This window comes from Trichechus manatus, unplaced genomic scaffold, assembly GCF_000243295.1.
Source record: "Trichechus manatus latirostris isolate Lorelei unplaced genomic scaffold, TriManLat1.0 scaffold00004, whole genome shotgun sequence".
In the NCBI taxonomy this organism is placed as follows: Eukaryota; Metazoa; Chordata; class Mammalia; order Sirenia; family Trichechidae; genus Trichechus; species Trichechus manatus.
This window is the reverse complement of record NW_004443940.1, coordinates 35349663-35362815: the sequence shown is the minus strand read 5'-3', so window position 1 is coordinate 35362815 and position 13153 is coordinate 35349663. Positions and strand designations below refer to the sequence as shown.

The following is a 13153-nucleotide window of genomic DNA, read 5'->3' as shown; positions in this document are numbered from 1 at the left end:
AGTGGTAATTCCTTTATAGGAAAACTTTTAAGTGTGTTTGGAACAACTTGGGTATGTGAATCTATTTTTTCAACTGTAAATTTTAAGAAATCTAAATATTGGTCAAATATTTCCACTGAGAATTTAGTATTTGAGTTGAGATGTGCTGTTAATTGTAAAATACAGACTGCATCTCAAAAACAAGGTATGAAAAAAGATGTAAAGTAGCTAATAATTTTTTATACTGATTACATGTTGAAATGATAATATTTTGTACATATTGGGTTAATTAAAATATATTAAAATACCTTCACCTGTTTCTTTTTATTACTATTATTTTATGTGGTGACCCGAAAATGTAAAGTTACACATATTGCACGCTTTCTATTGCTGAGAGAAAACAGAAGTTTTGGGTTTGTTCTCAGAGAGCTCACAATCGGGTTGGAAAGACACATCACCTGATACAGGCAATACCTGATTAACGTCAAATAATACACAAGGCGGGAGCGCAGGAGCAGGCGAGCAGCGCGCATGTGCCGGTTTTCCGACCCCGCCCGGCAGGACGCTCTGGGCTGTCGTTGCCGCCTTGGTTGCCGCCTTGGTCCCCGCGCCCGCCCGGCCGCCAACGCGCCGCGCTGACTGGCTCCGCCGCCGCGCCGTAGGCCGAACTGCACGCCGGGACGCTGCGATGGCGGACGTGTCAGAGCGGACGCTGCAGGTGTCCGTGCTGGTGGCCTTTGCCTCCGGAATACTCTTGGGCTGGCAGGCGAACAGGCTGCGGAGGCGCTACCTGGATTGGAGGAAGAAGAGGCTGCAGGACAAGCTGGCGGTGACGCAGAAGAAGCTGGACCTGGCCTGAGACCCGCCGCCCTGGTCCACCCCGGCCCCCTGACCTCACCCACGCGGGGGCTACGGCGTGGCGCCGCCCTGACCCCGGCCCGCCGCCGCCCTCGACCCGGCTCGCCGCGCTCCCCGCCGGCCCTGCCGGGCTCTCTCCGAGTGGCAGTGAACGGTACTCGAGGTCAGGCGATGTCTGGGGCAGGAGAGCTTTAGGACAGCGCGCAGAAGATGACACCAGAAAGAGGAGGACATTTTGTTTTCCTTAATAACCAGCTGTTTGGTGGTGTCGTTCAGTTCACTGCACGTATTTAATGGGAGTGTAATACCACGTGCAAAGTGTGGTTGCCGCTTGGCAACATTAAACTTCAGAATGGAAAATACGAGAAAGAACGAAAGAAAAAGACGGACCGTGGGGTTGGGGGCAGGATGTACCTACCATCTGTTTTCCCCTTATCATTCTTTTTAATAACATCCTTGGTAGCACTGCGGTGCGAATTTGGATTCATACTTTGTAATCTTCGATCTGAATTCTTAAGTTGCTGACAGCCTGGTAAAATGGAAAGAGCAGTGGCCTGGAAGTCAGGAACCTTGCATCTGTCTTAGCTCTTTCAGCCGCTGTGCGTCACAAATTTTCGGGGCCTCCGTTTTCTTATTTGTAACATCAGATCTCGTAGTTCATGTTTTAATTTCAGAATACAAGAATCTGAAGTTACTGATGATATATTTCTAATTTATTTTTTGTTTGTTCCCAACAGGATATCAAAGATGGATATAGAACCCTGGAAAGAAATACTTTATGAAGCTATTTTATTTTTAAAATAAAAAAATGTAAACGTCTTCGAACCTTTTTTCAAAAGGGAAAGGAGCATGGAGCTTTTTTGTCTGCCATGTAGTTTGCTGGATCAGGAGAACTGGTTTCTCAGAACTGGCATGTTAGTGTTTTTGAGCACATACCTTCTCTTAGGAAACCTTGCTAGTTGCTTGGCACAACCACAAAGCAAGAGTTGGCCTAGGGACCATTGTTGGTCCTTTTGGTCAGGGGCTGTTCTGGGCCTGTTTGGGAATGCATGGGACTGTCTGAAAATAACTGAGGTTCGGATGATGTATAGAAGAGCTTTACACTTCTGAGAAGGACAATATACTCGAAGTACAGAGTATATGTTTTTATTGGCAAAAGTCTCATTTATGGAATAAACGTGTGTGAAGGAAAAACCCTCTTGAATAGAACTCAGTGATAAATCCCAACCACATCTAAGAACCAAGAGTGAGCGACCAAGCCCCTCGTTAATTTTTATTCACAGGGGTGCTTTCTAGAGCGCTGCAACTGACGTGGAAACCGAAGGAAAGGAAACCCGTTGCCCTGGAGTCAATTCCGACCCAGAGTGACCTGATAGGACAGAGGAGAACTGCCTGTAGGGTTTCCAAGGAGCCGCTGGTATGGAGCTGCTGTGAAATCTCATGTCCCAGTAAATTTAACAGCTCCATGTTAGCATAAGAACATTCAGAAAAGTTGTTTCCACAGAAAGCTTTTCCATTTTTCTGTGCCCATTCTGCCTTATTATTTCCACCTCGGTTGTGTGAATGCAGTACTCAATGAAATACTGGCTCTCAGAGCTCCGTCCCATCTGGGCCGTAGTTTGCTGAAGCTTCCTGATCACCATCCCCCACTGAGGCTCAGAGAGTTGAGGTGCTTTGAGACAAGGCAGCTTTCTTGAGGCACATGCTGCCTGCAGACTGTTGAAATGTGTGGGTTAAGCCTCGGACTAGCTCTGCCCGTTTGGGCCTGTAGGTGTGCACTGCAGCTTCCTGGGGGACCTGGTCTTTCCAGTGTAGACTGCTGCTTTCCTGTTACTTCTCTGCAGCACCCCTGACACACATCCCCTGTTCCTGTCTCACCTCCATGTTTTCTGTCATCCCTACGCCTCTGGGCATGTGCTGTTCACCCCCAAGTCTTGTCTTGGTCCTTATGTGGCTGTCAGCCACCCGGTCCCACTCACACTCTCCCTCTGTCTACTGCCTCTCTGTTGTGCCTGTGTGCCCCCGTCTGTGGTGGGTAATTCCACCTGAACTGGGCAATTCCATTACCCCTCACTCTTTCTTCACTGGCCCTACTTAAACGTGTTTGTTTTTTTTCCCTGAAAATTTTGTCTTGCGTGGAGATGTTTACATTTTCCATGTTAGCAAAAATTGGCAACCAGGAGGTTGGGAGCCAGGGGTCACGATGCCAGTCATATACCCTGGAAATGACACACTGTTGACTCATTGAAATACACATCCTCCACTTGTCACTCCTGTTTGATCACAGCAGCTACCTGGCCCACTTCTACTTTCCTACCCTGCCTCCCTTTCTGCCCCATTCCACATCACTGCAGCCATAGCCTACACCTTACCGTCAGGCTTGGACCTCACTGTCAGGTTGCACTTGGCCTTTTTAGTCTCAGTGGGTAAAACCTGCTCTGAGGGCAGCTCCCATCCTCCACATCTCACTCTGCACTTACAGAACTGCCCGCTTTGGAGGCCACTGGTGAGTCCACCCTCCAGTTCACCTCATTGGTCATCCTGGGCTCCCTGGTCAACTTAGACACCAACCTCATTGTATGTTTACCCTTCACCGCTGCTTTTGCCTTCCTCTTGGGCCCCGGAACTTGGCAGAGATAGACCCTTCAGCTTCCTCCCTTCCTACTAAAAGGGGTTTTAATTGTAACCACACACTTCCGGTTTCTCAGCAGTGAGAAACCGCATCCCTTGAACTTGCGGTGTAAATCTCTCTTTCCTGGTAGACGGGTTTCAGCCATATGAGAAGATAAAGGCCATCAGGAGGGAATTCCTTCATCTCTCTTCCTTAACAATAGTTCTGTCTAGGGTAGTGGTTTGCAGGGGGGCTGCACTGTGTACTCATCTGGAGAGCTTGAAAAATGCTAATCCCTGCATCCCACTCCTAAGAGATTTTGATTCTTGTCTTAGGGTATGGCCTGGGCATTAGGATTTTTAAAGCTTCCCTGGTGACCGTGATGCTCAGCTGTGGTTTTGAGCCTCGGTTTCATTATCTTTATCACGAGAAGATGCACAGGTCCTCTCTAAGGCTGACTCCTCTCTGGTCTTGCTTTATTAATCTATTAGAAATATTTTATAGCACTCATTATTTTCTCGTTACAGGCATTTTTAATGAAATACTATGACTAAGTGAACTTTTAAGTAACGCGAGCCATAATGGGAAAATTAATTTGAAATAAAGACATGAACTATGACAAAATGGACAATACCAAGGGTTGGCAAGAATATGAAGAACAAAAACTCATGTGCTGCTGGTAGAGTGTAAATTAGTATAACTAGTTTGAGAAACTAGGCAGTATCTTATAAAGCTGAACATAAACATGTCCTGTGATCCAGTATTGTGTGTATATGTTCACCAAAAGATGTACCAGAATGTTCTTAGCACTATTTATAGCAGCCCTAAGCTGGAAACTACCCACATGGGCGACAGAGTTAGAATGAATGAATATATTAAGGTATATCATACAGTGAGATACCAGAGCAATACATATACAATACAGATGTATCCGATGAACAGGATGTTGAATGAAAGAAGTGAGACGCGAGTACACAATGCGTGATTCCATTATACAGAATTTTGCTGTTCGAAGTTACAGGATAGAGTTTACCTGTGGTGGTGATGAGGTGGTTAGGGGCTGGAAGGAGGGGAAGACTACTGGGGTGCTGGTAATGTTTCTTAATGTGAGTGATGTTGCATGGGGGTGAGTTCAGTGTATGGAAATTCAGTAAGCTGGACACTTATGATTTGGGCACTTTTCTCTATGTAGGTTATACATCAAGAAAAAGTACCAAAGGGGTAGGCGGAACAAGGCAGCCTAGCTTGTAGAATCAGCAGATGTACTAAAGAATATCCGTTTGTATTAATGTGGTTCATCATTTCAAGGTGAGCTTAGATCATCCTTATTCAAATCCAATCTTAGTGTAGTAGAGTTTTGGAATCTGATTTATAGGATGCAGTTCCAATAACCTCCCTAAGAGTCAGTGTCCTGGGTGGTGCAAACGGTTAACACGTTCAGCTGCTAACAGGAAAGTTGGGAGGTTCCAGTCCACACACAGGTGTCTTGGAAGAGAGACTGGCCATCTACTGAAAAAATCAGCCATTGAAAACCCTGTCGAGAACAGTTCTCCTCTGGCACGTGGAGTGGCAAGGAGTCAGAATGAACTCGAGGGCAACTGGTTAAGAGGCAATGTAAAATATAGATTTCCCACAGACTTGCTGTGGAAGATAGGGCTTATCCTCACAGAACTCAGGATGGGCAACTGCAAAACCAGAATGAAATGAGACTTAGGCAGGACCTCAAATGGCAAAGAATTTAAAACTGTCTTGTGGAGTCAGGGTAAGCACCAGAACCTGTAACCCGGGAAGGCCATATAGGAAGCTATCCTTACAGTTAATGGGAGTTTAAGATGCTCAAACGGTATTTTAAGATTAGCAAATCTGGTATCAGAAAATGCTAAATACCGTTAAACAGCATCCTAGTAAGAATGTCGTGGTAATGTTCTCGCGGGATATGAAACTTCAGACGCCAAGGAACGTTCGCTCCCTTGCCCCACCCGCGTCCTGGGCGGTGACCTTGAGCCCAGCGCTCAGCGCGTGCGGGTCGGGCGGGGGTCACCTAGAGCGATCAGGCCTGCGGGGCGGGGCTGCTCTGGGAGGCGGCGCGCGGCGATGGCGTCACCTGAGGGCGCCGCCGCCTTGGTTTCCCTGGCGACCGGCAGCCCGGCGGCACCAGCTGGGCCCCGCGGAGACGGCGATGCTGGCGAGGCGGCCGCGCGATCCCCTCCAGGCCCTGCGGCGTCGCAATCAGGAGCTGAAGCGGCAGGTAGAGTCGGGGTCTTCAGCGAGGGGCCCCGAGCAAGATGAGGTGGGGGTTCATCTGCACGGACGGCGCGCTGCTCACCGCGACCCCGCCCTGATCCTCAAAGCCCACTTCCCGAGGTGTAACAACCCCCCGATATCCCAGCACCAAACCCCGATTCTAACCCCGATGTTCCCAACCCACCTCCCAACCACAGACTGCACCTCCCGAAAATCGTGAGCATCAGCTAACACCACCAGCCCTCACCCCCTGGACCCACCTCGCCTCCAAATCTACCCTCCTAACAGGAGCCATTTCCAACCCAACCCTGCGCCCGACACCTCTCTCGGCGCCATGCGCTCCCTGTGAGCCTCTTCCAGAGAAGGCTTCCTGTTACTTCTCTGCCTTAGTTCAAGCGAGACAGGCGTCAGGAAGTCTTAACGTGTGGGAAGACCATGGAGGTCGGAAACTGAGCAAAGGACGCCAGCCAAAGAGCAAACACAAGTACTGATACATGAGAAAAGTTACCTTCGAAGATAGGAAATAAAATAGAACAGAGATTTTAAATCGCAACTCTCAGCGCTGGGGAGGGAGTGATGAATCGGACGCTTACATCTACTTCTCCCGTGTCTAAGGTCCAGCGTTTCTGGAGGCAGTTTGACAAGATGTAGCAGATATTCATGCTCCTTGGCTTGGTAATTCCGTTTCCAGGAATCTGCCATATGTAATAATTAAAACGTTGGGACAGATTGAGGTTTAAAAGTGTTTATTACGGTATTAATTATGTTAGAATAAACAGTACAACTTAAATGATCAATAATAGAGGAATGGATAAGTAACTTATGGTGAGATGTAATACTGTGATCAAAATTTTGTTAATAAAAAGACTTTAATGTGTTGGGAAATATTTGTGATAAAATGTCAGGTTAGAAAAACATTATAAAATTGCACATACGGTATTTCAATAAAATTCTTTCAATATATAATATAGATAGAAAAAAGATGGAAAGAAATATACCAAAGTGATAGAAGATAGTACAACCAGAATACTCCTTAGAAGCAAGGATGGCGAGACTATGTCTCACATACTTTGGGCATGTTATCAGGAGGGATCAGTCCCTGGAGAAGGACATCATGCTTGGTAAAGTAGAGGGCTAGCAAAAAAGAGGAAGACCCTCAACTAGATGGATTGACACTTTGGTCTTGCAGAATTCAACAATGGGCTCAAGCATAACAACGATTGTGAGGATGGTGCAGGACTGGGCAGTGTTTCATTCTGTTGTACATAGGGTCGCTATGAGTCGGAATCCACTCGACAACACCTAACGACAATGTGGTAGAATGCTGATTGTTATTATATTTCTCTGTACTTTCGATACTTTCAAATTTTTGAATGCCAAATGTATATTAACCCATTGCCATCAAGTTGATTCCAACCCACAGCAACTCTATAGGACAGAGTAGAACTGCCCCATGGTGTTTCAAAGACAATTATTGTTGTTAGGTGCCATCAAGTTGGTTCCAACTCATAGCAACCCTATGTACAACAGAATGAAACGCTGCGTGGTCCTGCACCATCCTCATGATCATTGTTCTGCTTGAGCCCATTGTTGCAGCCACTGTGTCAGTCCATCTCATTGAGGGTCTTTCTCCTTTTCGCTGACCCTCTACTTCACCAAGCATGATGTCCTTCTCCAGGAACCGATCTCTCCTGATAACATGTCCAAAATGTGTGAGACGTAGTCTCGCCATCCTTGCTTCTCAGGAGCATTCTGGCTGTACTTCTTCCAAGACACATTTGTTCGTTCTTCTGGCAGTCCATGGTCTATTCAGTATTCTTTGTCAACACCATAATTCAAAGGCATAAATTCTTCGGTCTTTCTTATTCATTGCCCAGCTTTTGCTTGCATATGAGGTGATTGAAAATACCATGGCTTGGGTCAGGCACGCCTTAGTCTTCAAGGTGACGTCTTTGCTTTTTAACACTCTAAAGCGGTCTTTCACAGCAGGTTTGCCCGGTGCAATATGTCGATTGATTTCTTGACTGCTGCTTCCATGGGTGTTGATTGTGGATCCAAGTGAAATGAAATCCTTGGCAACTTCAATATTTTCTGTGTTTATCATGATGTAGCTTATTGGTCCAGTTGGGAGGATTTTTGTTTTCTTTACGTTGAGGTGCAGTCTATACTGAAGGCTGTAGTTTGATCTTAATCAGTAAGTGCTTCAAGTCCTCTTTACTTTCAGCCAGCAAGATTGTGTCATCTGCATATCACAGGTTGTCAATGAGTCTTCCTCCAATCCTTATGCTGTGTTCTTCTTCATATAGTCCAGCTTCTCAGATTATTTGTTCAGCATACAGATTGAATAAGTATGGTGAAAGGATACAATATTGACGCATACCTTTCCTGACTTCAAATCACGCAGTATCCCCTTGTTCTGTTTGAATGACTGCCTCTTGGTCTATGTACAGGTTCCTCATGAAAATTAAGTGTTCTGGAATTCCCATTCTTCGAAATGTTGTCTGTAATTTGTTATGATCCACAGAGTCAGACGCCTTTGCATAGCCAATAAAATATAGGTAAATATCTTTCTGGTATTCAGCCGAGATCCATCTGACATCAGCAATGATATACCCTCGTTCTGTGTCCTCTTCTGAATCTGGCTTGAACTTCTGGCAATTCCCCTGTTGATTAACTGCTGCAACCACTTTTGAATGATCTTCAGCAAAATTTTACTTGTGTGTGATATTAATGATACTGTTCGATAATTTCAGCCTTCTTTTGGATCTCCTTTCTTTGGAACAGGCACAAATATAGTCTCTTCCAGTTGGTTGGCCAAGAAGCTGTCTTCCAAATTTCTTGACATAGATGAGTGAGCACCTCCAGTGCTGCATCTGTTTGTTGAAACATCTCAGTTGGTATTCTGTCAGTTCCTGGAGCCTTGTTTTTCACCTCTGCCTTCAGTGCAGCTTAGACCTCTTCCTTCAGTACCATTGGTTCTTGATCATGTGCTACCTCCTGAAATGGTTGAATACTGACAGATTCTTTTTGGTACAGTGACTCTGTGTATTCCTTCCATCTTCTTTTGATGCTTCCTGGGTCGTTCAATATTTTCCCCATAGAATCCTTCAATATTGCAACTGGAGGCTTCAGTTCTTTCAGCTTGAGAAATGCCGAGTGTGTTCTTCCCTTTCAGTTTTCTAACTCTAGGTCTTTACACATGTCATTATAATACTCTGTCTTCTTGAGCCGCTGTCTGAAATCTTTTGTTCAGCACTTTTACATTATCATTTCTTCCATTCACTTTAGCTGCTCTATATCCAAGAGCAAGTTTCAGAGTCTCTTGTGACATCCATTTTGGTCTTTTCTTTCTTTCCTGTCTTTTTTTTAATGACTTCTTTCTTTCTTCATGTATGATGTCCTTGATGTCATTCCACAACTCATCTGGTCTTCAGTTATTAGTGTTCAGTGTGTTAAATCTGTTCTTGAGATGGTCTCTAAATTCAGGTGGGATATACTCAAGGTCATATTTTGGCTCTCGTGAACTTGCTCTAATTTTCTTCAGCTTCATCTTGAACTTGCATATGAGCAGATGATGATCTGTTCCACAGTTGGCCCCTGGCCTTGTTCTGACTGATGATATTGACCTTCTCCATCGTCCCTTTCCGCAGATGTAGTCAGTCTGATTCCTGTGTATTCCATCTGGTGAGGTCCCCCTGTATAGTCGCCGTTTATGTTGAAAAAAGGTAGTTGCAATGAAAAGTCTTTGGTCTTGCAGAATTCTATCATTTGATCTCTGGCATCATTTCTGTCACTAAGGCCGTATTTTCCAACTCCCAGTCCTTCTTCTCTTTATTTCTAACGTTTTCATTCCAATCACCAGTAATTACCAATGCATCTTGTTTGCATGTTTGATCAATTTCAGACTGCAGAAGTTGGTAAAAATCTTCAATTTCCTCATCCTTGGCATTAGTGGTTGGTGAGTAAATTTGAAAATAGTCCTATTAACTGGTCTTCCTTCTGTTGTATTGATATTATTCTGTCACTGACAGTGTTGTCAAATAAGTATGGTAGAACGTTATTGATAGAAACTAGGTGGTAGGTATATGGGTGTTTGTGGTAAAATTCAAAGTGAACACCCAAAGAGAAATCAGAAGTGTTCATTATAAAATGTTGGGGGAAAAAAGAAAATTAAACTTTTATTTTCTAAGGTGGTATGATATTTAACAATATTTTAAACTGTCTCCGTTCATTGTAGGTTGATAGTTTGCTTTCAGAGAGCCAACTGAAGGGCGCTCTAGAAGCCAGTAAAAGGTGTGACATTTACCAAAGGTAAGGCAGGCTAAATTATTTAAACTTTTTAGGAACTGCACTTACACTTCAGTGAGTAGTGTTTAAGACATGGAAATTGTTTGAGACATTAGTTCTTCCTTTTTTGTGTGTGTGTTAACATAACTTCTACAAAGACAAAATAATAGTGGGAAATAATACTGAGGTAACAGTGAATGAAAATTTCCAAGATTTACCTTAAAATATTTCTTACAGTTATGCCTACCTACCAGGTCTGAGTATTGGAATGATGAAATTAAATAAAGAATTATAAATGTTAAAAATAGAGAAGACCACTTTCCTTTATTTTGTACTCTGTATGTGCCAAGCAGTGTGCTCTGTGCTCTAAAAACATGGTAATTAATTTTCACAGTAACACCATGAGTTACTTATTAATACAGATGAGAAAATTAAGGTTTGTAGTGGTTGGTTAATCTTCCCAGTGTTACTTTGCTATAAGATGTTGAAGTGTCTAGGAAGAGATGGGAAGACACCTGTCAGAACACGCGGCTTTACTATCAGTCTCAAGTAACAAAGTCTGGAGGCAGGTTCTCCCAGGGTGGGATCAGTGGCTTATGTTCTTGAGGACCCAGACCATGCTACTGTTCTGCTCCGCTGTCCTCAGCTTATTGGCAATGTCTCTCCTCACGGCATCACAAAGTGGCTGGCTTTAAAGAACAGAAATGTATTTTCTCACAGTTCTGGAGAAGGTCCACATCAGGGTGTCAGCCATGTTGATTCCTTCTGGGGACTTTGGGAGAGGAACTATTCCTAGCTTCTCGTGTCTGCCGGCAGTCCTTGGTGTTCTGCTGCTGCTCGTAGCTGTGTCTTCACGTGGCCTGTTTCTGCTGTATGTCTGTCCTTTCTCTTTTATAAGATGCCACTCAGAAGAGATTAGGATTAGGACCCACCCTACTGCAGTATGACTTTATTAACTTACCTGATAACATCTGCAGAGGAAAACCTATTTTCCCAAACAAGGTCACAGTCACAGGTGCCGGGGCTAGAACTTCAACATATCTTTTTGGGGAACACAATTCAATCCGTAACAAGTACTACAGGCAGAAAGGAGAAGAGATTTCTTTTCATGCCTCTTTCCATCAGGGAGGGTAAAATGGGGGGAAATCACCAACATAGTTCTCTTACGTGTAGTCAGCCGTCCCTGGGCCTCGTGCCCACCCTGTCTGCAGTGGAGGCTGAGAAGGTAGCTGGCAGTGGCAGGTGGCATCTGCCAGCCTGTGGGAAAGTAGAAGAAGGACTTTGGGTGGGTAACCAGCAGAGTCAACCACAGTTTGAAGTCTTCCCTTTTCTTTCTGTCCTTTTCACAAAGGATTTTTGTCCCTTTTTTACTGCTTATTTCATTTCACTTACATGTTGGAGGAAAAAAACCAAAACACAGGTTACTCAAACTGCATCAAAAATACCAACTTTTGTAGGTTATTGTTTGAGAAAAGAGCAGTTGGTTTTTAAAACTCTATATTAGCTGTAGCCCATTTTTGGTCGTTATTTTCTTGCTTCTCATCTGGGTGTCTAAGACTTAAACTAAATTACATGAGCTCTCTAACTGTGGAATAACCAGAGGTGCTGTACCTGTAAGGACAGGCCAGGTTCAGAAGTGCTGTGGTGGAAAGAGGCAACTGTAGAACCCTTGACTCTGCCTTCATGTTGTGACCCTGCCGTCAACTAGCTACGTGACCTTGGGCAAGTCACTTAACTTTCTAGAAGCTCAATTTCTTCACCTGGGATGAGGGTTATTATGAGGCTGAAATGAGATAATACTTAGCATTATGCTTGGCACACAATAAATTTTATCTGTTATTATCATTGTTAATTGTATCTACTTGGCCGGGTCCTAGGTGTGTGGAATTTTAGAGCCAGAGAAGCATTTTAAAGTCCAGTGCTCGTCCTTAGTTTAGAGTAGGAAACGGAAGCCCAGGATTATCATTTCTGTGGGCCTCAGGGCTTTGCTGTGAGGATCACCCCAGCCAATGGGTGGAAAACCATTTGCATGTGATTTAAAAAAAAAAAATTATTCATAAAATAGCTAATTGACTTGCCTGATTAAAGACTGTGTTTGATTTTACAAAATAACTTTCTGGTTCTGACAATGAAAACAATTTTTTTTCTTTCCTTTTTTAAATTTAGATGCATCCAATTAAAACGTGCAATAGATGAAAATAAAAATACTCTTCAGAAGTTAAGCAAAGTAAGTATTACAGTTAATCATGTTATAAAAGATCAGTTTTTATACAAATGTTTTCATTAAGTGTGAGTCAGTTAGATTTGGGGACTTTGGGAGAGGAACTGTTCCTAGCTTCTGTCCTGGGTTCAGATAGTCCTGGGTTCAGGTAGTGCTGGGTTCAGGTAGTCCTGGGTTCAGGTAGTGCTGAGGTCTAGCCTCAGTCAGTGCTGGCTTGCTCAAGGCTTACTAAGTTTGTATTTGGGAGCAGAAAAGCCAGAGAAGCTGAAACAATCCAGCTTCAGTGAACTTAACCCAGCATCGAGACATCAGCGAATCCAGGAAGAAGCTGTTTCAATTTTAGCATTGTCTTAGCATTATGTTTCACAGTTTAGAATTGTTTTCATTTGAGTTACACTCTGGGAAGGGCGAGGAGAAGCCAGCCCCGAGGATAAGTGGTGACAAGCCTCTTGTACCAAACAGCAGCTCTAATACCAGTGACTGCAGAAACAGGAGGAACTAGAATTTACTCTTGGCAATCCCCTCAAGGCTTCCTTTTTTTAAATATGAGTGTGACTTTCAGCCAGTTATCCAGGATCATCCAGAGCATTTAAAGTGAAGGCATCTAAAAGTCATCTCCCTACTCATATGTGAATTACCTTCATTGCATCTGAGACAAGTAGTCACTGAGATCGTTTCTGAATTTCTCCCGTGACACAGCACTCTTAGCTTAGGAAGTGGACTGCCCTTTAGTTTAGAGCCCGGTTATCCTTGTGCCCCAGATGCACAGCACTCTTGGCTTAGGAAGCAGACTGCCCTTGAGTTTAGAGCCCGGTTATCCCTGTGCCCCAGATGCACAGCACTCTTAGCTTAGGAAGCAGACTGCCCTTGAGTTTAGAGCCTGGTTATCCCTGTGCCCCACATGCACAGCACTCTTGGCTTAGGAAGTAGACTGCCCTTGAGTTTAGAGCCTG

At 44.2% G+C, this 13153-nt stretch overlaps 1 protein-coding gene across 1 annotated transcript in view; it reads left to right on the top strand.

Annotated features, from left to right (window-relative positions):
• The first annotated feature begins 5627 nt into the window (after nucleotides 1–5627).
• Nucleotides 5628–13153, top strand: part of NPHP1 (nephrocystin 1) — a 50986-nt gene continuing 43460 nt past the window's right edge. The window contains exons 1-3 of the mRNA XM_004369427.2: nucleotides 5628–5696; nucleotides 9930–10003; nucleotides 12146–12206. Of these exons, the coding sequence (XP_004369484.1) occupies nucleotides 5628–5696; nucleotides 9930–10003; nucleotides 12146–12206 (204 nt within the window). The remainder of the gene's footprint in view (nucleotides 5697–9929; nucleotides 10004–12145; nucleotides 12207–13153) is intronic.